Raw genomic sequence first — 23,687 nt, forward strand, 5'->3', positions numbered from 1 at the left:
AGGATATCCCAAGAGGCTTGCCTCTAAGAGAGACTCTGGCTAAAGTCACCAACTTAATCTGTGTTGTGCTTCTATTGTCAAGGAGAGTGGTGTGTGAAGAGTCCCTCTGCGGGGACCAGGAGGACAATACGCATCCTGTAGGGGGCGTATATGAGTGCTTGCCCAAGGCACAACCTCTTTGGTTGCTACCATAGACCCCAGCACCTGGAGATAATGCCATGCCATACGAACTGGCATTGGCAGAAGCTCTGAAATCTGGAGTGTCAACTTTGTCCGGCGTGTCTTGGGCAGGAAAACTTAGTCCTCTGCCATGTTGAATATGATTCCCAAGTATTCAGGAGATTTGCGTTGGCTTCAGTTGACTTTTCAGGAAGTTGATAATCCAACCCAGCTCTTAAGCTGAATGACTTGCGCCACTGCTCTTCCGCCCTCTGTTTCGGATGGAGTTCTGGTCAGCCAATCGTCCAACTATGAATGCACCTGGATTCCTGACTTGTGGAGGTGTGCTACCACCATTACCATAATATTGGTGAAGGTGCAAAGCACTGTTGTCAGCCTACAAGGGAGTGTAGAGAACTGTAAATGCCTCCCCAGTATGTGGAATTGCAAGAATTTCCTGTGCTCTGGGAAAATGGGAATATGCAGATATCCCTCTGTTAAATCTAGAGAGGCCAAATATTCTCCTGGTGCCACTGAGGCAATAACTGACCACACAGCTTCCATGCACAATCATGGCACCTTTAGTGCCACATTGACTTCAAATCCAATATCGGTCTCCAGACTTCTGAGTCTTATTTGGGCATAATGAAATAAATACAGCATCTGCCCAAGCCCAAGTCTTTCGCTGTTATGGGCTCTACAAACCTTTTCACTGTTTCTTGAACTTTGACCACTTTCTCTGGCCATCTGGCTGGAGAGTCTACAAACAAGTCCTGCAGGGGACAAAAGAATTTGAGTTTGTAACCTTCTTGAAAGATGTCCAATAGCCAGCGGTCTGAGCAAATCCATGCCCAAACCTCCTAGTAAGCCGTCAACATCACACCTATATTTGGAAGACCAGCTGCTGACCTGGCCTCATTCCTGCTGCGGGGTCGGAACCAAAGGCTTGCAGCTGCTTGGAGCCACCAAACCTGTTGAGAGCCCAAATATGATCATTGCACTGCTAGCTACAGACTTCTACACTGAGAGTCTTTGTCTTCTTGTAGTCAGAGCTGTCCCAGGACCGCTGGGAACCTCTGCAGCAATGAAAGCTTCCAAAATTAAAACCCCCCAAATAATAAAGTGATCTCAGAGCAGATCAGAAAGACACCTTCCATCTTGCTTGCAGAAAGAAAGACTGAAGAGCTACAGCACAGCTCACTGGGGAAGGCGGTGGAGTCAAAAAAGATAGTGGATGCCTTCTCCAATCTCATGATTAGAGAGGGACTGTATACAATTGGTCACAATAAAGATTTGCCATATGTAGGTCATAGGAGATACAATCACTCTGTAGATATGGAAGAATTGAAAACATTTGTTCATCATAGTACAGGTGTATTTAACAGAGAGCCCGTGTTCATTACTATATGTTGAACAAACATCAAGACACTTGAAAACAAGCCTGAACAAGACTCTGCATTCAGTGGAGTAAGACAGCAGAACAATCAGGTCAGCATTGTTTTGAGGTCCAGCATTTGTTTGAACAACTTGCGTGTATAACATTAGAACACCTGAAACTCCCCTGGAGGTGGTGGTTTGCCCTAAATAATTACATGAACAGGTTACATACCCCCTCAGCTCTTCCTTCCATCTCTAGAGGAGACCAAGGAAATAATTACCAGACACAAAAGTTTAGTTTAAACATTCAAGGCCTTGGGAGTTCTTGATGTCCTACTAACTGGTAGGGTACCAACCAAGAATTTCCCTGAATTATATGTGACTGGCCATTGGGATTATGACATCACTTAAGGAAATAATTAAACATATGTAGTTGGTACATCTTCCAATTGAATTACAATTGCTTCATTAAGGTCCAGTGATAAATTGCAAACTCTAGAGTTTTTTGGACCTAGCAGTTCACAAGAGATTAGAGGCATGGTGTCAGATCTTTTCTGTTGTTTAGATAATTGTACAGTAGCCCTAGAACATAATTATTGGACATCTCTCAATCCATATTAAACAGGCTGATAGTTGATATAAATTCAGTTCCAGGACAATTCCTGCCAAGGGCTTTGGATCAGCACAGAGCTGCTGTGTTTTTTTCTAAAAACTGTATCTGAGAGGGAACAGAAAACAGGACTGCATGTGAGCTGTCCTCACCCTGGGGATTTGGCTTTGGTAGTACTGACAAGAAAATAAGGTCCAGGTATTCAGCCTGATGAATTTTGGTGCAGCAGGGAAAAAATTACAGAAGCTGCTTTGTTTTCAGAACTGGTGTTATAATCATGCATAAGTTTCACAATTTTTAACTTTACAAAGTTTTCTTCTAAAACTTAGGGCTCCTTTTACAAAGGTGCGCTAGCGTTTTTAGCGCACGCACCGGATTAGTGTGCGCTAGCCGAAAATCTACTGCCAGCTCAAAAGGAGGCTTTAGCGGCTAGTGTGCGCGGCAATTTAGTTCACGCTATTCCACGCGTTAAGGCCCTAGCACAACTTCGTAAAAGGAGCCCTTAGTGTAGGATTCTTCTTGAAGTAGCTTGCCCCGTTCCTTTCATCTCACCGCCCCGGATGCCTTGAATAAACTACCTGAGTCTGTCCACCATGCCCCTTCCCTTCCTTTCCTTCCACCTTTTTGAGACAGCCTTCAACTTTTAACCTTATTCCCCTCTGCTCACCACTCTAGCCGGCAGTTTAACCATCCCTTCCAACTGTAATCTCTACCCTGACATCTTGTCTGTCTGGATTGTTTAGATTGTAAGCTCAATCGAGCAGGGACTGTCTCCTTTGTGACTCCAGTCTGCACAGTGCTGCATACATCTGGTAGCTCTCTAGAAATAATAATAGTAGTCCCTCCACATCTATCAAGTCCAGTTATATACTCACATTAAGGAGCAATGATTTTGATATTTTCTCATAATAGACATGCACGGGCAGTGTGTCTGGGAGGGAATGCATGGATGGGAGAACATCGCAGGGGAGGAGACATAGGCATCCTGGGACTGTCTGCCAAGTCTCTTCCCTGAAGAAGCCCTTTCTGGAAACGTCAATCGCTCCTCCTAAACTTACTTGCTCCACTTCATCACTGACGCTGAAACCGTGGATTGAAGACAAAGTTTTATTTTATTTTTCTTTCCAGCTTATGATTTATCTTTAATCTTATCTATTGTTTTGCCTTTTGTCTTTGTTTTGTTCTATTTCTATCATTTAAATTTCTCCAGAATTCTACTGTTCAACGGCTCCCCCTTCTGCTTCTATTCCTTTCTCTCCTCTCTTCTACCTTCCAAAGTATTTAGATCAATGCTGTCTTGTTAAAATGTTTATTTTATTTTTATTTTTCCTCTAACTCTACTTTTCACTTCTCTATTACCCTCCAGGTACTTTAGTTAGATTGTGAGCCTTCGGGACAGTAAGGGAATTTTTCAAGTACCTTTCTTATTTCTAATCTTAATGTATATTTTCTGTAAACCGCTTAGAACCTAACGGATGTAGCGGTATATAAGAAATAAATTACATTACATTACATATTTTCGGTTGAAAATTCTTCAAATATTGTACGCACCATAAAAGTCCCACATAAATTGCAGATTACAAAGACACGAAAGTGTTTCTTACCGTAGAGAACACAAAGTTATCAAAGCCTTGAATTCTGTCCGGGTTTTCTAGGCTCTCAGAAATTGACTCCTGATGCTTTTGCTTCTTAAGACAGTATCTGATGCCCAGCAATGCAAGGACTAGCAGTGCAATAGCAAGGAGAACACTAGTGACCACCACTCCTGTATTACTCTTCTCTGGAAAAAGAGAAACAAACAACTGAAGCAGCCTGTAATTTAAGGGTTCAAAACTTTCTAGTTGATATTTTTATTTAAATCATTTTTATTGAGCATACTAAGAACTAACAATACAAAAAGAATAGCATTATAAATATCAAATATTAAGCTCAATCAATTTTCAAGAACAATCATCAATCCCATCCTATCAACCCATTCCCCCATCCATTCAATATCTATAACAGATGTATTGAGAATATACAAAATCTAGCAATACAGAAAGAATATCATTGCAAACATCAAATATTAGGCTCAAACAATTTCCAATGTCAATCTCCAAATCTACCCAACCAACCCACATCCCTCACCCATCTAAACCCAGTGGTCTCAAACTCAAACCCTTTGCAGGGCCACATTTTGGATTTGTAGGTACTTGGAGGGCCTCAGAAAAAATAGTTAATGTCTTATTAAAGAAGTGCCAATTTTGCGTGAAGTAAAACTCTTTATAATTTATAAATCTTTCCTTTTGGCTAAGTCTTAATAATAATATTGTAATTTATAGCTAAAGAGACATATAATCAAGAAACTGTTTTATTTTACTTTTGTGATTATGATAAACATACCGAGGGCCTCAAAATAGTACCTGTTGGGCCACATGTGGTCCCCGGGCCAAGAGTTTGAGACCACTGATCTAACCCCTTATCTAATAACCAAAGCAGATGTATTTTAAAAATTAACTAATTGTATGACTAATTTCTTCTACCCTTTTCTCTTCTCAGGACTGCAAAAAAAAAAAAAACAAACCTCAAACTATTTAAGGTCTTCCTAATAAACGAGCAGTGGGAGTCAATGTATTTAAAAATAGTTGCCAAATTATAAGCAACATTCTGCCCTGTTTCATATCCCAATCAGAAATAGATGTGGAGGGGCATAATCAAAAGATATGTCTAAGTCCATTTTGGGCCTATGTCGCTAGTCGTCCAAAGTCAGACATGGGAAAAGGTCTATTTTTGAAAAATACGTCCAACTCTTTTTTTTTTTTTCCAAAAATCATCTAACTGTACACCAAGCCGTCTGATCGTCCAGACCGCTAAGTCATCCATTTTTATACCCCATTTTTGTCTAATAATTTGTCCTAGTCAAAAATGCCTAGAAAAAGATCTTTTGGATGTGGGTGGGACCAGCAAAGTGACAGACTGGACACTCAAACATTGCACTGCTGTGAACTTCACAAAAAGGGTGCCACATACACATCTCATCACAACAACCTTATAGGTCATGGTTAGCCCCCCAAAACACCTCCCAGAACTTACTAGACTCACCTGTCTACCACCCCAATAGCCCTTATGGCTGCAGGTGCCACTTATATGTTAGCACATAAGGGTTTGGGGGGTTTTTTTCGGGGGGGGGGGGGATGCACATGTTTCATCATGCATGCAGTGGTTAAAGTGGCTTTTGGGCCTGGGTCCTCCTCTTCATGATTCACTAGCCCATCCCCCAGACCATTTAAGCCACCTCTGTGCAGCTCTACGAGGCTTTTCTATGCCAGGTGCCAGGTGCTGATGTTCTGGAGGCAGATATTACAATTTTTACGGCAGTTGGGGGGGGTAGTGATCACTGGGGGAGCATGTAGGGGTCTGTACTTTGTCTCTACAGTGGTTATCTGGTCACTTTGGATATCTTCCTATGACTTAGGGCTCCTTTTATGAAGGTGCGCTATGGGTTTTACCGCGCGCTAGCCATAAATCTACCGCCTGCTCAAAAGGAGGCGGTAGCGGCTAGCGCCGTGGCATTTTAGCGCGTGCTACTCTGCACGTTAAGGCCCTAGCGTGCTTTTGTAAAAGGAGCCTTTAGATCTGGTTTTAGATGGCCTATGTCACAACGTCCAAGTTCCATCTAGGCAGTGTTGTAAAACTTTTGGTTATACATGCAGTACGACTAAGTCTAGGACGGCCCAAAGCCTGCCCAAATCCCGCCCTCACCACTCCTCCTAAAACACCCCTTGTAGCTCTGGGCATACAGCAGCACTGTGAAGGCCTTAGTCATTTTTAGATACATCTAAAACCTGGTTTGATTATCGGCACTTAGACAACTTGTCTCAATGATCGTCTAAGTGCTGATTTAGGCCGGTTTTTAAACGTATTTTTGTTTCGATTATGAGCCCCTTAGCCTCCTTAAGTAGAAGATGTAACATTCTAGCTCTCCAGTGACTATAGGTTGGTCCTGCAGAACATATCCATAAATAGAGAATAGCTTTCAAGCCTGAAAGAATCACTTGCTTAAAAAGCAATGTTACTTACCGTAACAGTTGTTATCCAGGGACAGCAGGCAGCTATTCTCACTAGTGGGTGATGTCATCCGACAGAGCCCCGATATGGACATCTTGCAAGCATGTCTTGCTTGAAGAAACTCAGAAGTTTCGAGATGCCCGCACCGCGCATGCGCCAGTGCCTTCCCGCCCGATGCTCCGGGCGTGTCTCCTCAGTTCAGGTAGCTAGCAGAGAAGCCAACCCAGGGGAGGTGGGTGGGACGTGAGAATAGCTGCCTGCTGTCCCTGGATAACAACTGTTACGGTAAGTAACATTGCTTTATCCCAGGACAAGCAGGCAGGTATTCTCACTAGTGGGTGACCTCCAAGCTAACCTCAATGGGATGGTGGGAGAGTTGGCAACTTAGGAGAATAAATTTTGTAACAGTGTTTGGCCAAACTGTCCATCCCTTCTGGAGAAAGTATCCAGACAATAATGAGAGGTGAATGTATGAACCGAGGACCAAGTGGCAGCCTTACAAATCTCCTCAATCGGTGTCGATCTGAGGAAGGCTACAGAGGCTGCCATTGCCCTGACCTTATGGGCTGTGACCTTACAGGGAAGGGGTAATCCAGCCTGGGCATAGCAGAAAGAGATACAAGCCGCCATCCAGTTGGAGATGGTGCGCTTCGATACAGGTCGTCCCAACTTGTTTGGATCAAAGGAGACGAAAAGTTGAGGAGCAGTTCTGTGTGGTTTGGTGCGATCCAAGTAGAAAGCCAAAGCACGTTTACAGTCCAGAGTGTGCAGAGCTGATTCTCCAGGATGAGAATGAGGCTTTGGAAAAAACACTGGAAGCACGATGGATTGGTTGAGATGAAATTCAGAGACCACCTTAGGTAGGAATTTCGGATGAGTGCGGAGGACCACCTTGTCATGATGGAAAACTGTGAAAGGTGGATCCGCCACCAAGGCCTGAAGCTCACTGACCCTGCGAGCAGATGTGAGGGCCACCAGAAAAACCACCTTCCAAGTGAGAAACTTTAGTGGAGCCTTGCTTAGAGGCTCAAAAGGAGGTTTCATAAGCTGAGAAAGGACAACATTGAGGTCCCAAACCACCGGAGGCAGTTTGAGAGGAGGATTGACATGAAAAAGTCCTTTCATAAATCTGGAAACCACAGGGTGAGCAGAGAGAGGTTTCCCCTGTAGAGACTGATGGAAAGCCGCAATAGCACTCAGGTGGACTCGTATAGATGTCGACTTGAGACCGGACTGAGACAGGTGTAGAAGATAGTCCAACACAGAGGATAGGGAGGCTCGCTGAGGCTCCTTAGAATTGGAAATACACCATGAAGAAAATCTAGTCTATTTCTGGGAGTAGCATTGACGAGTAGCAGGCTTCCTGGAAGCCTCCAGCACCTCCCTCACCGCCTGGGAAAACTGGCGGGGAGTTATGTTGAGAGGAACCAAACTGTCAGGTGGAGAGACTGCAGGTTGGGATGAAGTAGAGATCCCTGATGCTGAGTAAGCAGTGAAGGAAACACTGGAAGAAGGAATGGCTCCCTGCTGCTGCGTTGAAGTAGAAGGGAGAACCAAGGTTGCCTGGGCCACCGAGGAGCTATTAGAATCATGGTGGCTTGGTCTGATTTCAACTTGACCAGAGTCTTTTGAATGAGAGGAAATGGAGGAAACGCATACAGAAATCGATTCCCCCAATCCAGCAGAAAGGCATCTGCCTCGATTCAATGAGGAGTGTAGATCCTGGAGCAAAACTGAGGCAGCTTGAAGTTGTGGGGAGCCGCAAAGAGGTCTATTTGAGGCATCCCCCATTGTGCAAAGACCTGATGAAGGGGGTTGGAATGGAGAGTCCATTCATGAGGCTGGAGGAGACGACTCAAGTTGTCTGCCAAGACATTGTCCTTCCCCTGAATGTAGACAGCTTTGAGGAAGGCATTGTGGCGAACTGCCCAATCCCAGACTCTGAGAGCTTCCTGGCAGAGGGAGGCCGATCCCGTGCCCCCCTGCTTGTTCACATAATACATGGCGACCTGGTTGTCTGTACGGATGAGGACCACCATGTTGTGAAGCAGATGTTGAAAAGCTCGAAGAGCATAGAAGATGGCTCTGAGCTCCAGAAGATTGATCTGATGGAGGCGGTCCGCACTGGTCCAGAATCCCTGAGTGCGAAGCCCATCCAGATGAGCCCCCCAGGCATAGGTCGAGGAATCGGTTGTGAGAACCTTCTGATGAGGAGGAGTGTGAAACAGCAAACCTCTGGATAGATTCAAAGAGGTCATCCACCAAAGCAGAGACTGCCGAAGAGCAGGAGTGACTATGATGTGTCGAGTCAACGGGTCTGACACCTGAGTCCATTGAGAAGCTAGGTTCCACTGAGGAATTCTGAGATGGAGCCTGGCAAAGGGTGTCACATGAACTGTAGAGGCCATGTGGCCCAGGAGGACCATCATGTGTCTCGCTGAGATGGACTGGCGAGAAGACACAGACTGGCAGAGACGAAGAAGAGCATCCATGCGCTGAGGAAGAAGGAAGGCGCGAAGTTGAATGGTGTCCAGTACCGCCCCGATGAAGGGAAGGGACTGGGTAGGCTGCAGATGAGATTTGGGAAAATTGATCTCGAAGCCCAGGCTCTGCAGGAAGCAGATCGTGGTCAAGGTCGCCGAAATGAACTATGGAGCTGACGGGGCCTTGATGAGCCAGTCGTCGAGGTATGGAAATACCTGAAGACCCCTGTTCCGGAGTGCAGCGGCCACCACCACCAGACACTTCGTGAAGACTCTGGGAGACGAGGACAGGCCGAATGGAAGCACTCGATACTGCAGATGTAGATGTCCCACCCGAAATCTGAGGAACTTGCGGGAGGCCGGATGAATGGGAATGTGAGTGTAGGCCTCCTTGAGATCCAGAGAGCATAACCAGTCGTTCTGCTCGAGGAGAGGGTAGAGAGAAGCAAGTGTCAGCATGCGAAACTTCTCTCTGACTAGGAATTTGTTGAGGGCCCTGAGGTCCAAAATGGGTCGCAGGTCGCCTGTCTTCTTCGGAACAAGGAAGTACCGGAAGTAAAACCCCTGGTTCAGTTGGTCCGTCGGGACCGGCTCCACGGCACGAAGCCGGAGCAAAGCCTGAGCTTCCTGGAGAAGAAGGGCGGTCTGAGTCAAGTTGGAAGGATACTCTCTTGGAGGGTGGGCCGGAGGGACCCGATGGAAATTAAGAGAGTATCCTTCCTTGATGATAGTAAGGACCCAGAGGTCGGTTGTTATGGCCTCCCAGCGATGATAAAAATGATGGAGGTGCCCTCCGATGGGAAAAACAGGGGGAGGCAGAACGAGGTTGGTTATGCCCTCGACGAAACAGTCAAAAAGGCTGAGTGGTCTTAGGGACAGCAGGCGACTGAGACTTAGGCTGATCCTTCTGGGGAGGCTGGCGCTTCGCCGGTTGCCTCGCAGGTGGAGTTTGCCTCGGCTGATAACGCCGCTGATAAATCAACGCTGGACGAGAAGGTTGAGACTGCTGAGGCTTAGGCTTCGGCCTAAGGATAGATTGGAAGGACTTTTCATGGTCAGACAACTTCTTCGTAACAGTCTCGATGGATTCGTCAAAAAGATCCGCCCCAGCACACGGGATGTTCGCCAGGCGGTCCTGAAGATTCGGGTCCATATCAATGGTCCGCAACCAGGCCAACTGGCGCATCGCCACCGAGCAGGCCGCCGCTCGGGCTGAGAGCTCGAACGCATCATAGGCAAATTGCATTAACTGAAGCCGAAGTTGGGACAGCGAAGTAACCACTTCCTCAAACTCAAACCTAGCCTGGGACTCGATGTACGGTGTGAACTTCCGAAGCACAGGTAGAAAAAATTCCAAGTAGGCTGCAAAGTGGAAATTGTAATTCAGGACCCAAGACGCCATCATCGAATTCTGATAGATGCATCGACCAAACTTATCCATGGTTCTGCCCTTGCGGCCCGGAGGCACTGAAGCATAGACCTGGCCAGGATGAGACCGCTTGAGCGAGGATTCGACCAGGAGGGACTGGTGAGAAAGCTGAGGACCCTCGAAGCCCTTATGATGCACCGTGCGGTACCGCGCATCCAATTTGCCAGGGACCGCAGGGATAGAGTAAGGAGACTCGAAGCATCGCATGAAGGTCTGGTCGAGGAGCTTGTGCAGGGGAAGTCGCAAGGACTCCGCCGGAGGACGAGGCAAGTGCATGGTATCGAGTTATTCCTTGGAGTATCGAGACCCAGCATCGAGAGTAATGTCCATGTCATCTGCCATCTGCCTGAGGAACGATGAAAAGGATAGTTGGTCCGCCGTCGCCGGTCTGCGAGACGGACTAGAAGAAGAAGAGGCTTCAGGCTCCAGAGAGGCCTGCGAGCAACAGGACGAGTAGAAAACCTCAGGGTCCTCGAACTCCGGGCCCGGAGGAGGAGACCCAGTCGAAGCAGCACACCCCAACCGAGGCAATTTCTTCTGAGGCGAGACAGTCGAGTGCCGAGAGGAATGCTTCGAAGAATGTCTGGATCGATGCCCCTCCCGATGCCTGGAAGGGGATCGAGCCCGTCTGTGAGAAATTGGCTCAGACGCCGCCAAGGAGCAGATTGGACTCGATGCCGTCAATCGCAGAGGCGGAAGAGTCGGCGCCTCTCCCGACGCCGCCCAGGTTTGGTAGGGGGTTCGGAAGAACTCGTCCTGCTTCCTGCTATGCCCAGGACTGGGTGGCCCCGAAGGTGGACGCCACACTGAGTCATGGGGCGGAGTAATTGGTTCCAAGGGAGGCAGGTCACTAATCGAGGCTTTCCTCGAGGGGATGGGCTCCAAGGGAGGCATATCACTAAGGGAGGCCCTCCTCGAGGGAATCGGTTCCAAAGGAGGTATAGCGCTAACGGAGGACCTCCTCGAGGACCCGGACACCGCTCGCCGCTCCTCCTCGCCGAGCAACGAGGTCGTGCGGCGAAGAGGAGGAGGAGGGGGCGGTCCGCCCCTCGAAGCCGAAGATGGAAGGTCACCCTGGATGGTGGCAATCAGCCGAGGCCCCATGGTCTGCATGAGCTCCACGAACTGAACCTCCAGAAGGGACCGCAACAAAGCTGATATGGAGGGATCCGCACCAAAAGGGGGCCCTTCCGCACGGTCTCCGTGCTCCTTCGGTGTAGCGTGCTTCTGCTTGCCAGTCTTCGGCACCTTGAGCACCACCGGTGGAACTCTCGGGGTCGATACCTGCTCCGAGGAGACGGAGGAAGGCACCGGCGCCGATTTCAGGAGGCCCGAAGCAGCCGGGGGGGCAGAGGGCTTCGCGGAAGGAGTCGAAACACCCGTCGATGTCGATGTCGAAGCTGAAGGATCCGATGAAGCTTCCATCTTGAACATGGACTCCCACAGCAGACAGCGGCGCTTAAATGCTCTCGCCGTCAGAGTGGAGCAAGGCCGGCACGATTTCGGGAAGTGATCCGGTCCCAGACACTGTAAGCAGCGTTGATGAGGGTCCGTGAGCGAAATCGCGCGCTGGCACTTGCTACACTTTTTAAAACTGGTAATCGGCCGGGACATAGGCCAGAAAAGCTCCGCTGCAAGGTCGAAGGTGTGGGGCCCTAGCCACGCGGCCGACCCGGTATCGGAAGGAAAAATTATTATTTTTTTTTTTCCAAAAAATAAATCAAAGAAATAAATGCACAGGAGAGCCAAAAGAACTCAACCCGCGGCAAAATAGAAGGCAAAAAAAGAGATTCAATGGGCGCAAATTGAAGATAGACTTCTCAGCTCCGCGGAAGAAAAAGAACTGAGGAGACACGCCCGGAGCATCGGGTGGGAAGGCACTGGCGCATGCACGGTGCGGGCATCTCGAAACTTCTGAGTTTCTTCAAGCAAGACATGCTTGCAAGATGTCCGTATCAGGGCTCTGTCGGATGACATCACCCACTAGTGAGAATACCTGCCTGCTTGTCCTGGGATAAAAATTTTTATAACCCTTAGGTATAGGATGTTGAATATCAAAAATCTAAAATAAACTATAGCTATTACAATGCCATTTAACATGCCACATATGACTAACTTGAGAAAAAATTATTGACCAAAATTTACGAATCAAATAACATTCCCAAAATATATAAGCTAAGGTCGCTTTATTGTGGCCACATTTCAGACAAGAACCTTCAGAGACAATTGTTGTTCGATAGGCTTGCCAAGGTGCCATATACAAACGACAAATAAATTTGTATCTCATCTCAAAATAAGAAATATCCGGTATAAAACCATAATGTAAGGGCAAAAAAACATTTTATATAAGTACCTTGTAAATTTAATTGTAATTCTATGTTCCAAGCTCTAGCCACGTTATCATAATCCATAATGGGAGAAAATTCCAACTGCAAGTGTCTAAAGTATTTTAAAGGAACTATTAACTGAGCTTCCAACCAATGTACCTCTGATAAGGTTTCATATTTTTTTAACATAAAATTTTGGGCGGTGGAGCGGATACATAATGTTTTAATTGAAGGTATGAATAAATATCTAAATGAGGCCATCCATACTCAGTATGCAATTGAGAGAAGGTTGGAATATCATCATCTCCAAGGATTTGATACAAGTAAGTGATATTCCCTTCTCTTATCTGCCTGAAAACCAGCAGATTTCATACCAGGTTAAAAGGATCCATTTCCACTAATAGGCAACAACGGGATAATTTGATAATTAATATCTAATTTACAACAAATCTGATGAAAAGTGGCTCATAAAGGTGCAAGTAAAAAATAATAAAGATTCATTAGAACAGCAGACTCCAACCTAGAGGAATGAAGTAAATAACTGAAGTGATAAGGTTTCCACAAATGAAGTTCCACTGGAGTCCAAGAAAAATAAGACATTGAAAAAAACCCAGTCATGTTTATGTCTCATATTACAACAATCAACAAACTGACGCAAAGACAATAGACCAAGACCTCCCCTATCTATTGGCATAGCCACCGTTGGCAATAGAAGACGGGGGTCTACCTCCTTTCTAAATAAACCCTCTAAGACAGCGGTTCTTAACCTTTAGGTCGCGACCCCTTTGGGGGTCGAACGACCCTTTCACAGGGTCGCCTAAGACCATTGGAAAACACATATTTCCGATAGTCTTAGGCAGTGTTCTTCAACCGCTGGTCCGTGGACCGGTGCTGGTCTGAAGGGCCGGCACGTCCATCAGGCCCAAGACAGCATTCTTCATCTGCCAGTCTACGGTGCGATCAACGCGGCATTGTTGTCGTCTCTCTCCCTCCATGTGCCTTGCCTTCTGGCCTGCCCCCCCTGGTGTTATCTTTGGGCCGGTCCACTGTTTGATCAACGCAGCATCTTTGGGCCAGCTCCCCAAGTGCTGCAGTGCACAAAGCTGTGGGAAAAGGCTCCTACGCAGAAGCTTTCTCTCTGATGTCACAACGTCAGAGGGAAGGCTTCCAGATGAGGTGCAGCATGCGCGTGAGGAGCCGTTGCCCACAGCTTTGTGCAATGCAGCACTTGGGGAGCTGGCCCAAAGATGCTGCGTTGATCGAACAGTGGACCGGCCCAAAGATAACACCAGGGGGCAGGCCAGAAGGCAAGGGAGAGAGACGACAACAACGGAGGGACAATGGAGGGAGAGAGACGACAACAACGGTAGGAGAAATGCTTTTATTTTTTTAATTTAGTGATTGATTTGTCTGTTCAGGAAGAAATGCATTTGTTTCTTTTCCTCCATGGTTGTACTGCTTGCAGAGACTTGCATCTTAGGGTTTGTTTGTAATTATTAGTACAGTAAAACCTTGGTTTGTGAGTATAATTCGTTCCAGAAGCATGCATTTAATCCAAAGCACTCGTATATCAAAGCAAATTTCCTCATAGGAAATAATGGAAACTCATATGATTTGTTCCACAACCCCAAAACTTTAATACAAAATACTATACGTACTTGCATTGCAAGACCTCGCTAATTTAGAACAGTCACTACACTCTTGCAGAGTCACAGAGAGAAGAACCATTGGCTCAGTTGTAATGTGTGTACACTGTATGTACTTGTATTGCAAGACATTGATTGTATATCAAGTTAAAATTTAATAAAATGTTTTGCTTGTCTTGCAAAACACTTGCAAACCAAGTTTCTTGCAATCCAAGGTTTTACTGTACTTTTAGTTTTTGGTCCTGCATTTGCATGGGGTTATCTGTTTTCTGGTAGAAATGAATGTTAAAAAGCATACAGTGTGATTTGTGTATTTTAATTTTGTGGTTAACCATTATATGTTAATACAATTATATTGTGTTTATATATGAAAAATGAATGAAAAAAATGATGTTACAATTAGTACTATTATGGGAGCAGGGTCTGGGGCGGAGACTGAGTGGAGATGGGCACGACTTAGCCCAGTGTTCTTCAACTGCTGGTCTATGGACTGGTGCTGGTCCACAAAATAATTATTTTATTTCTGCCGGTCCATAGGTATCAAAAGATTGAAGAACACTGATCTTAGGAACCGAGACACCGCTCCTCTATCCATCTCCAGGCAGGTCCGCCCACCTGCGGATATGCCCACATACATTTATTTGTAATTAGAAATAAATATTTCACAATATATAACATATTGTTTTTGTGATTAATCACTATGCTTTAATTATGTTCAATTTGTAACAATGAAAATAAATCCTGCATATCAGATATTTACATTATGATTTATAACAGTAGCAAAATTACAATTATGAAGTAGCAACAAAAATAATTTTATGGTTGGGGGTCACCACAAAATGAGGAAACGTATTAAAGGATTGCGGCATTAGGAAGATAGTGAACCACTGCTCTAAGAAATTTATTTAATTGAAATTCAATTTTTCAGGAAAGAATAAGATGAAGCATCTGATAAATGTAAAGCCATTGAGGTAAAATTATCATATTATACAGAACTATTCGCCCATCAAAGAAATTGGAAAATGATGCCACATCAAAAGCTGAGATTTTATCTTTTCTAACAATGGCTGTATGTTTACATCATGAAGTTGAGTGAAATCTTGGTATTGTTATCCCGAGATATACAATTTTACCTGGCGTCCAAGTTAAGGGATAGGTGCTAGTCCATTGAGAAGGTAATGATGATTGGAATGGAAGAACCATCAATTTCTAGTAATTCAATTGAAATCCAGAATGGAAGCCAAATTCATCCAGTGCATGTAGCAGATGTGATAAAGAATGTTCCAGATCAGTCAAAATGAGCATAAGATCATCTGCAAAGACTAGAACCTTCAAGTCACGACCCACAATAGAGAGATCTGTTATATGGACATCACGCTACAAAGTACGTAATAATGGTTCCAAATAAATAATAAAAAGTAATGGAGATAATGGACAACCCTGACATGTCCCTTGAGAAATTACAAAAGAAGAAGAACAAATCTCGTTATTCTAGTTGATATTTTTAAAGGAAATAAAAAGCAATGGTGATAAGAAATCCATACTTATGTACAAAAAATAAAAATAAAACTTCTGAGTGCATGTATCAAGTGACTTATCCTGGGTCAATAATTACAATTTTTGTTTTTTGCTGTAAAAAATGAAATTTTATTAAGCCTTGAGCATCTGTCTGATCACAACAGCACTGCACTATACAGAATGATTTCAGATTGATTAATTCTGTGTGTGATACCATATGATACTATGTGCGCCGCTGAAAGCACCACAAGGTGGTTTTTGGCACACCAGAAGAGTAACTGGGCCTCCATGCTCAGAGAGGTGCTCCTGGTGTCCCCTGGTAATTGATGTAAGTCACAGCTGTGGTATTGTCCAAGAAGACATGCATGGCTCAGTTCCGGTGTTGACGCTTGAAGAAGAGGAAAGCCAGGCAGATTGCCTGAAGCTCCAGGCAATTGATTGAATACTTCTCGGAGGGGGACCACCGGCCCTGAACTGGACTGTCCAGACAAACAGCACCCCAGCTGAATAGACTGGCATCTGGCATCAGGATGACCCACTCGGAGATCCGGAGGGAAAGCCCCCTGGATAAGGAGAAATGACTCAACCACCAGGTTAGACTGTTCTGTGCCTCCGCGAGCCAGGATAGTCAGGCATCCAGTGGGTCCTGTTGTGGATTCCAGCGGGAGATAAGCACATCCTGCAGAGGGTATAGGTGAGCCCTAGCCTATGGAACCACATCAATTGTCGCCACCATGGACCCCAAGACCTGAAGATACTGCAAAGTAGTCAGGACTGGCATGGCCAAAAAAGTCCTGATTAGCTGGTGGAGCTTTACCTGGCACGCAATGGGCAGAAACACTTTGTTCATGCCTATATGGAATTGAATTCCCAAGTAATCCAAGTCCTGCATAGGCTCAAGGTGACTCTTTTGGAAATTGATCACCCAACCCAGGAGCTGAAGCAGTTGGACAACCTGACAAACCGCCTGATGCCCCTTGTAATCAGAAGGGGCCCTGATCAACCAGTCATCCAGATACGGGAGGACCAGGACTCCCTGGGTCCTCAGGTGCTGAACCTCCACCACCACCACCACCATAACCTTGGTGAAGGTCCGGGTCACCGTGGCCAGCCCAAAAGGCTGCGCCGCAAATTGGTAATGCTTCTGCAGGACGAGGAACCTCAAGTGCTTTCTGTGTTCTTGTAGGAGTGATTCCTTCCTCACTTTTGGGGTTAGGTCTCACTGATGTCAAGAAGCCTGACCCATCTTCTGCAAGAAAAAATAATCTTTGCTGCCTGCCAGATGCATTCTGGGTATGTTTACAAGAACTATGTGTTTCTAGTCAAGGATATCGGCCGAGTGATAAATGCTGCCCGTGTGAATCTGGAGGAGGTATGAGCTGCTATGATGTGTGTGTTTCTTTTCTTATTTACGGAGATGCCTCTCAAGGTTCCTCTACAGAAAAGCTATTGATTCAGGTTCTGTTTTTGGATTGGTCCTAGAGGGGTCAGCTGACGATCTAAGGAGAAAGGTGTCTAAAAATTATTAGTCTATGCTGGGATATAAGGAAGCTTGGATCCAAGCGTAGTTTCTCTGCACACCTCAATATTAATAAGAACTGATAAGTTACCTCTTGTGACTGGCTCTCGGCTGAGAGTGAAAATACCGAACAGCTTCCTAAACAGATCTGGTTTCCATCACATAAGGAACTGTGGCAGACATACATTACAGCATCTTTCAGTGACAAACGGACTGTTTCTAATCAGAAGAAATTCTATCCGCTGCTACGCTGAGGAAAATAGACAAATTCCATCTCCTGAGTCTGCTAAGGCATAATCTCAAAAGGATGAGATAAGGAATTATCTTTTCTATCAGCTGGGCTAGATAGACTTGTGGTTATGGATAAGGAATGTTAAGCTCCTTTGGTGATATGCTCTAATAGAGTACTGCTATTATCAGGATTTATTTCTATAAGGAATTATACCTAGTATGTAAGAATTAGTCATATTTACTAATTACTTAGCAATTACTGTGTAATAATTATGTGCTGAGATATATGTATGTATTCAGATATATTGTGAACAATAATTAGTTATTATTTACTGCTGGCTTGTGAATTATATTTTTATAATAATAAAATGTTTCATATAGCTTTGGTCTCTGTCTTAGTATACGCTGGCAAAGAAACAGAATCCATGGATGTAGTTATGGAATCTCCTAGAGGCGAGATGTGCACATGACTTATTTATATTACACTAATTAATTATATCCAAAAATCTACTTACATTCTGGAAAGATGGGAATATGGAGGTAGGCCTCCATCAGGTCCAGAAAAACCAAGAATTCTTTTGGAGCTACAGAGTCAATCATTGAATGCACCATTTCCATCTGGAAATGAGGAACTCTAAGGGCTACATTGACCACTTTCAGGTCCAGGATCAGCCTCCAGTCTTCGGAGCCTCTCTTTGGCGTGATGAAGTAAACTGAGTATCTGCTGGAGCCCGTCATGCTCCAGAACAGGCTTTATGGCTGCAATGTTCAATAATTTTGTGCCATGGCCTCCACCCGTGCCACCTTCTCCGGCCCCCTGTAGGTGAATCCAGAAAGAACTCTGCCAGAGGACGATAAAACTCGAGCTTGTAGCCATCTTGAAGGACCTCGAGAACCCAATGGTCCAAGGTGATGGCCTTCCACTCTGCCAGAAAGGCCAAGAACCACCCCCGATCTATGTCAGAGCAGCCAGAGGCCTGGCGTCTGAACTGTTTCTTAGAGACTGCAGCTGGACAGCTCCCCATCGATGGCTGGCGTTGGGAGCCACTGAACCTCTGTTTGGTTGTGAGAAGAATGCTGCCCTGAAGAGCCCCCATTGTATTGATGGGAAAGTCTGAAGGGAAGAAGGCTAGAACGCCCTGATCCCCTAGGGATTTGGGGCCTATTATCTGGCAAGGACTTAGATTTATGGTCCTACACACTAGCCATAAGGTCATCCAATCTAGAGAATGACACGAGGACAAATTTTTCCCTGTCCCTGCAGGAACTCAATTTCCCTGTTCCGTCCCCACAAGTTTTGTCACTGTACCTGCCCCATTCCTGTAAGCTTAGCCTTAACCACACAAACCTCAAACACTTATGATTTTAAAGTATTTAAGGCTTGTGCAGATGAGGACAGAGCTTGCAGGAATGGGCAGGGATAGAAAAAGAATTCACCGGGACGGGAAAATGAGTTCCCATGGGAACGGGGAAAAATTTATCCCCGTGTCATTCTCTAATCGAAACCTCTGCCAAACAGCAATTGCCCTCTGAAATGCAATCTGTTCAGGGTTACCTTAGAGGACGAGCCATTGGACCATTCACGGATCCACAACATCCTATACACCAAAATAGAATAGGCCGATAGCTTGCCAAATACTTTGAACATGTTGTACATGTCACATCTGCCATGTATTCCACCCCTGAGATCAGAAAGATGAGATCCTAGATCACGATAGTGTCAGGGTCATGGCAAAGCTCCAAATGACAAACTCTGGACACAAAAGAGGAAGCTGCCACCGCTTTTAGCCCAGTAGCTGTCGAGTCAAATAGGTACTTGAGGACAAAGTCCATTCTGCAGTCCTGAGTGTTCTTCAACACTACCCAACCATCGCTGGGAAGAGAAGTGCGTTTAGTAACCTGAACCACTGAGGAATCTATTTTCGGGGATGCAAAGCACTGATTAAATGCGTTTGCAATCAGGTAGAACCTGGACATGGCTCTGGCGCATTTCAAGGGATCCTTGCACCTCCCAAATGTCCGTGAGCATCTCGATGATCAGGAAAGGAGGCAGACTGCGGTTTTTCATTACTCATAAGAAAGCATATTGTGGAAGCAGACTGATCAGCCTCCAACTTAAATTCTTGAAGGGACCCAGAGATTAAATCAACTAGGTTTGCAGGTTTGAAAAATCTCCACACTGTGGGATTCTCACCCAGATTCAGGAATCCTCCCAGCTTCTGATCCTGGAAATTCGCAAGCATAGCAACATCCCTCATGGTAGTAGTGCCAGCCTGTGTGAGGGACATCTCGGGGAGACTCGACTTAACACCTGTGTCCTGGGAAGGGGAAACCCCCATAGTAGGAGATACAGAAGGCGTCTTTTTCTTCGCCAAATAAGCTTGATACATTATATTAGATTCTGGGGAAAGCCCATCGTTCAGGATGGGAACCAGCTCCTGCGGACCCTTCTTAGAACTTTTGGAGGACTTGTGAGCTTTGGACAATGAATTGTGGCTGTGTTTCGCTGGTGCCGAAAGCACTATCCATGGGGGCCCCCTTTTGACTTTTTAGGGTGCCCTTGGCTAGAAAGAGCAGCAGGACCCCCATCAGAGGTGTAGGGAACTTGGGCCGATAAGATTTCATCCCCCCCCCATGCTGCAGCATAGGTGGAACACAGCCGCACACTGGACAGTCATCCACTGCAAATGGGGCATGAGTTCAATGAATCCTGCCCTGGGGAGTCCATTTGAGTAGTATTCTTGCAAAAATGAAGCTTGTAGAGGCCAAAATTAACTTTAAAATTGGGAAAATCCAAGATAGTCACTGTGGGTATAATTTTTAATAAAAAAAACAAACAAACAGCCAATAACCGTATCTTTATTTTTATTTCTTTGTCATCTCGTTGATTTCTACATCTTGGTTCTAATTGAGGACTTGAGTTAAAGTTAAGCTATATTAAGACATCTTGAATTAGAGGGTTAGTAGGATATAATTAATATTGTATTTTGTTTGCAGCTTAACTTTATCTTTCTGTACAAGTGATAACTTGATGGGGGGAGGGATATTTTACAGTATTTAAGATTTATGGTTAAGAATGTACAAGTGATTTTGTATAGTATATTTTATAAAATTGTATACTTGTTGATTGAAAGGAAAATGAATAAAGATTTTTTTTAAAAAAAGAAAATTTATAAATAAATAAAATAAAAACAAACAAACAGCCCAGGAAAAGCACAGGAACCCCCAGAACACAGCAATTTTGGGATTTTGAGGGTGTGTTTGTGTGTGTGTGTTGGGGGGGGGGAGGTTAGAGCTCATTCACAAACTGCCCAAAATCCACTTTTGGAGACCCCCCAGAATTACTAAAAACATGCTGTTAGCTCTGTATCCACTGTGCCATGAGGTACTGGAAACTGCAGGGAAAGAAGCTGAAATAGCTTACAGGGAGATCCTCTGCCTCAACAAGCATGCAAATTGGACTGATGGTCTTCTGACTGCCCTACCGGCCCCATGACAATGACCGGAGACCTCCACTACCACCGGATAACCATGCGGATGCAACTTGGCGGAGGGATGCAGTCAACTCCGATCCCGGGCGCACCTCCATGGAGTCACACAGCTTATGCTCAGACCCACTAGTGAACGAACCTGGGATGAGCAAACTCCCAAGGGAATGGTCACTGAACCCCGACCTGAAAGTACAGGCTGTCCAGAGTGCACTGCAAGGTAGCCAACCCCCTGGAAACAGTCATTACACAAAGTCTGCCATCTCCCACAGTCAGAGCTACTCCCATGGGGAACCTCTATAGCACAAAGGTGCGAATCAAAATCAAAAGATTGAGTTTAAAGGAAAAATAAACATGAGCAGAAAAGATTAGCTCCTACTGTCTATCTATAGGAATGCAAATTAATTCTTGGAGAGCACTCCTGAGGTAAGAGGGGAGGGGCTGAAAATATTATGTAAATGAGGCTTCCTACAAGCTATCTGGTGACCATAGATGCATAACCCACTTGTACAGGAATAGAGCGGGATTGTACAACAACAATCCATTGTCTCTCCTATTGGAGACTACTAGTTTAAGGATTATGACACACAAAATTAATTTCTGGAATGCAATTCAAGCACTTCTTTTCAGATTCCATAGCAGGAAGAGTGCAGTGCTCCAGTTCATCCCTTTCAGGCAGCCTGAAGAGACTAGGAGGGTGGGGGTGACCCTGGAGCACCACAGAGAATGGTGACTGTTCTCTAAATCAAGCCTCCCTTCTCCTGTTGTTCCTGATCTTGGCCTACTTGTCCCCTCTCCCACTACTACAATTCCCCTCCTTTTCTACCTGTAAGGGGCCAATGAAAAGTTCTCAGCCCAACCAACAAAGTTGGGGCAGTCTCCATAGAGGGCTATACACTTAATCCAGCTATCTTCCACTTTTTTGTTCAGTACTTTTCTGACAGAACGAAAAAAGTGGAAAAATCAGTGGACTCAGTGTATAGCCCTCGATGGAGACTGCCCCAATTTGTTAGCTGGGCTGAAAACTTTTCAGTGGCCCCTCGTACAACAAATTAAGCTCCATTTACCTTACAATATCAATCACCATCCCAGTTCTTTGTCTTACTTGTGGGATTTTCAGTTTGATCTCCAGCTTGTACTGCTTCACAGGTTTCTCCCTCTGTATAGTCAATGTCATCCAAAGCAATTGTTCCAGCACCAACCCAGATACCCTTTGTAGCTTCAAAGACAATCTGTAGGAAGAAGCAACATGGAGTAAGTGGATAATAGGGGTACAGTGCGTTAGGTAACCATCGTTTGTTCCATATCTATTCCAGTGCTAAAGAGACACTTTTAGGACTGATACAAAGGAAAGACAAACATTAGCAACCTTCTGTTGTACTTTTTCTTTTTTTTACCCTTTAACTTCTTATAATTTTCAAGTTGTTAGTTCCTTGGTGTCCTCCAGTGCCAATAGCTGACATTTATTTGCAGCTGTAGAATTTTAATGGAGTTTTTGCATCAAGACCTGAAGGCTAAAGCTTGCACACAATACCCTCAGAGACCTTTGATCTGACTCAATATAGCAATTCTCATGAATTAAATGTAAACATATTCTACATCCACAAAAATCCTTAAAGCCAAATAATCATCCTTTAAAGAATGGAAAACGGATCTGAATTAAAAAAAATAAGAAGAAACACAAGCACTGGCAAGTTTGATGCAAAACATTGATAAAGACAGCTAAGAAAGAATATGAAGGGAAACTTGCAAAAGAGGCAAAATAACAATTTTTTTTAGGTACATCAGAAGCAGAAAACCTGTGAGGGAAAATGTGGGACCGTTGGATGATCAACAAAAGGGGCGCTCAGGGAAGATAAGGCCATAGCGGAGAAACTGAATGAATACTTTCTTCGGTCTTTACGGAAGAAGATGTAAGATATCTACCTGAACCGAAATGGTTTTCAAGGGTGATGATGCAGAGGAACTGAAAGACATCTTGGTGAATCTGGAAGACATACTAAGCCAAATCAACAAGTTAAAAAGTGATAAATCGCCTGGACCGGATAGTATACATCCCAGGGCCCTAAAAGAACTCAAACATGAAATTGCTGACCTGCTATTAGTGATCTGCAACCTGTTGCTAAAATCGTCTGTAGTACCTGAAGATTGTAGAGGCCAATGTTACTCTGACTTTTAAAAAGGGTTCTAGGGGATATCCAGGAAATTACAGATTGGTAAGCCTGACTTCAGTGCCAGGCAAAATGGTGGACACAATTATAAAGAAAAAAAAACAAGAGAAAAACAAAACCACAAATACAGATATACAAAAGCCAGACGGAATTGTTCAAATCAGAATGATGTGCACTAAAAAGTGTCCTCCAATTCATCTGATGATATGAAGATCTTTATTTCTCCAATGACACAATGATACATTCAATGATTCAATGACTCGGCATGTACATGTTTCGACCAACAGGCCTGCCTCAGGAGTCTTAAAAGTCACAGATGGTGATATTTAGTGTTGCCCGATTCAGGAAAAAAAATTTCGATTCGATTCAATTCAGCCCATTGAATCGATTTTTCGATTCGATTTTCCTGCCCAATTGGGTGTTTTTTTAAAAACATCCTGGTGAGTTTATTTTATAATTTCTTCATCCTTTTATAGTATCTTCACCCCCTTTGCCTTCTCCTAACCACACTGGCGCTGTGGTGTATACAAACAAAAAGGACTTTTTCTCTCTGTTAAATCCTAGCTCACGTTTGCAGCCTAACACCAGCTCTGGCAGGATACATGTTTCAAATCTGGCATATTGTAATCACAAAACAGAAAATAAAATAATTTTTTCTACCTTTTGTTGTCTGGTCATTATT

The 23,687-nt window shown here is 44.8% G+C and overlaps 1 protein-coding gene across 3 annotated transcripts in view; it reads right to left on the bottom strand.

Moving 5' to 3' along the window:
• The window catches only part of MAMDC4 (MAM domain containing 4), a 343,940-nt gene that overhangs the window by 13,098 nt on the left and 307,155 nt on the right, over positions 1–23,687 (bottom strand). For all 3 annotated transcript variants that reach the window (XM_033959811.1, XM_033959812.1, XM_033959813.1), the window contains 2 exons: positions 21,940–22,066; positions 3,751–3,926 (listed from right to left, as the gene is read on the bottom strand). In XM_033959811.1, the coding sequence (XP_033815702.1) occupies positions 3,751–3,926; positions 21,940–22,066 (303 nt within the window). The remainder of the gene's footprint in view (positions 1–3,750; positions 3,927–21,939; positions 22,067–23,687) is intronic.

Source organism: Geotrypetes seraphini, chromosome 10, assembly GCF_902459505.1.
Source record: "Geotrypetes seraphini chromosome 10, aGeoSer1.1, whole genome shotgun sequence".
In the NCBI taxonomy this organism is placed as follows: domain Eukaryota; kingdom Metazoa; phylum Chordata; class Amphibia; order Gymnophiona; family Dermophiidae; genus Geotrypetes; species Geotrypetes seraphini.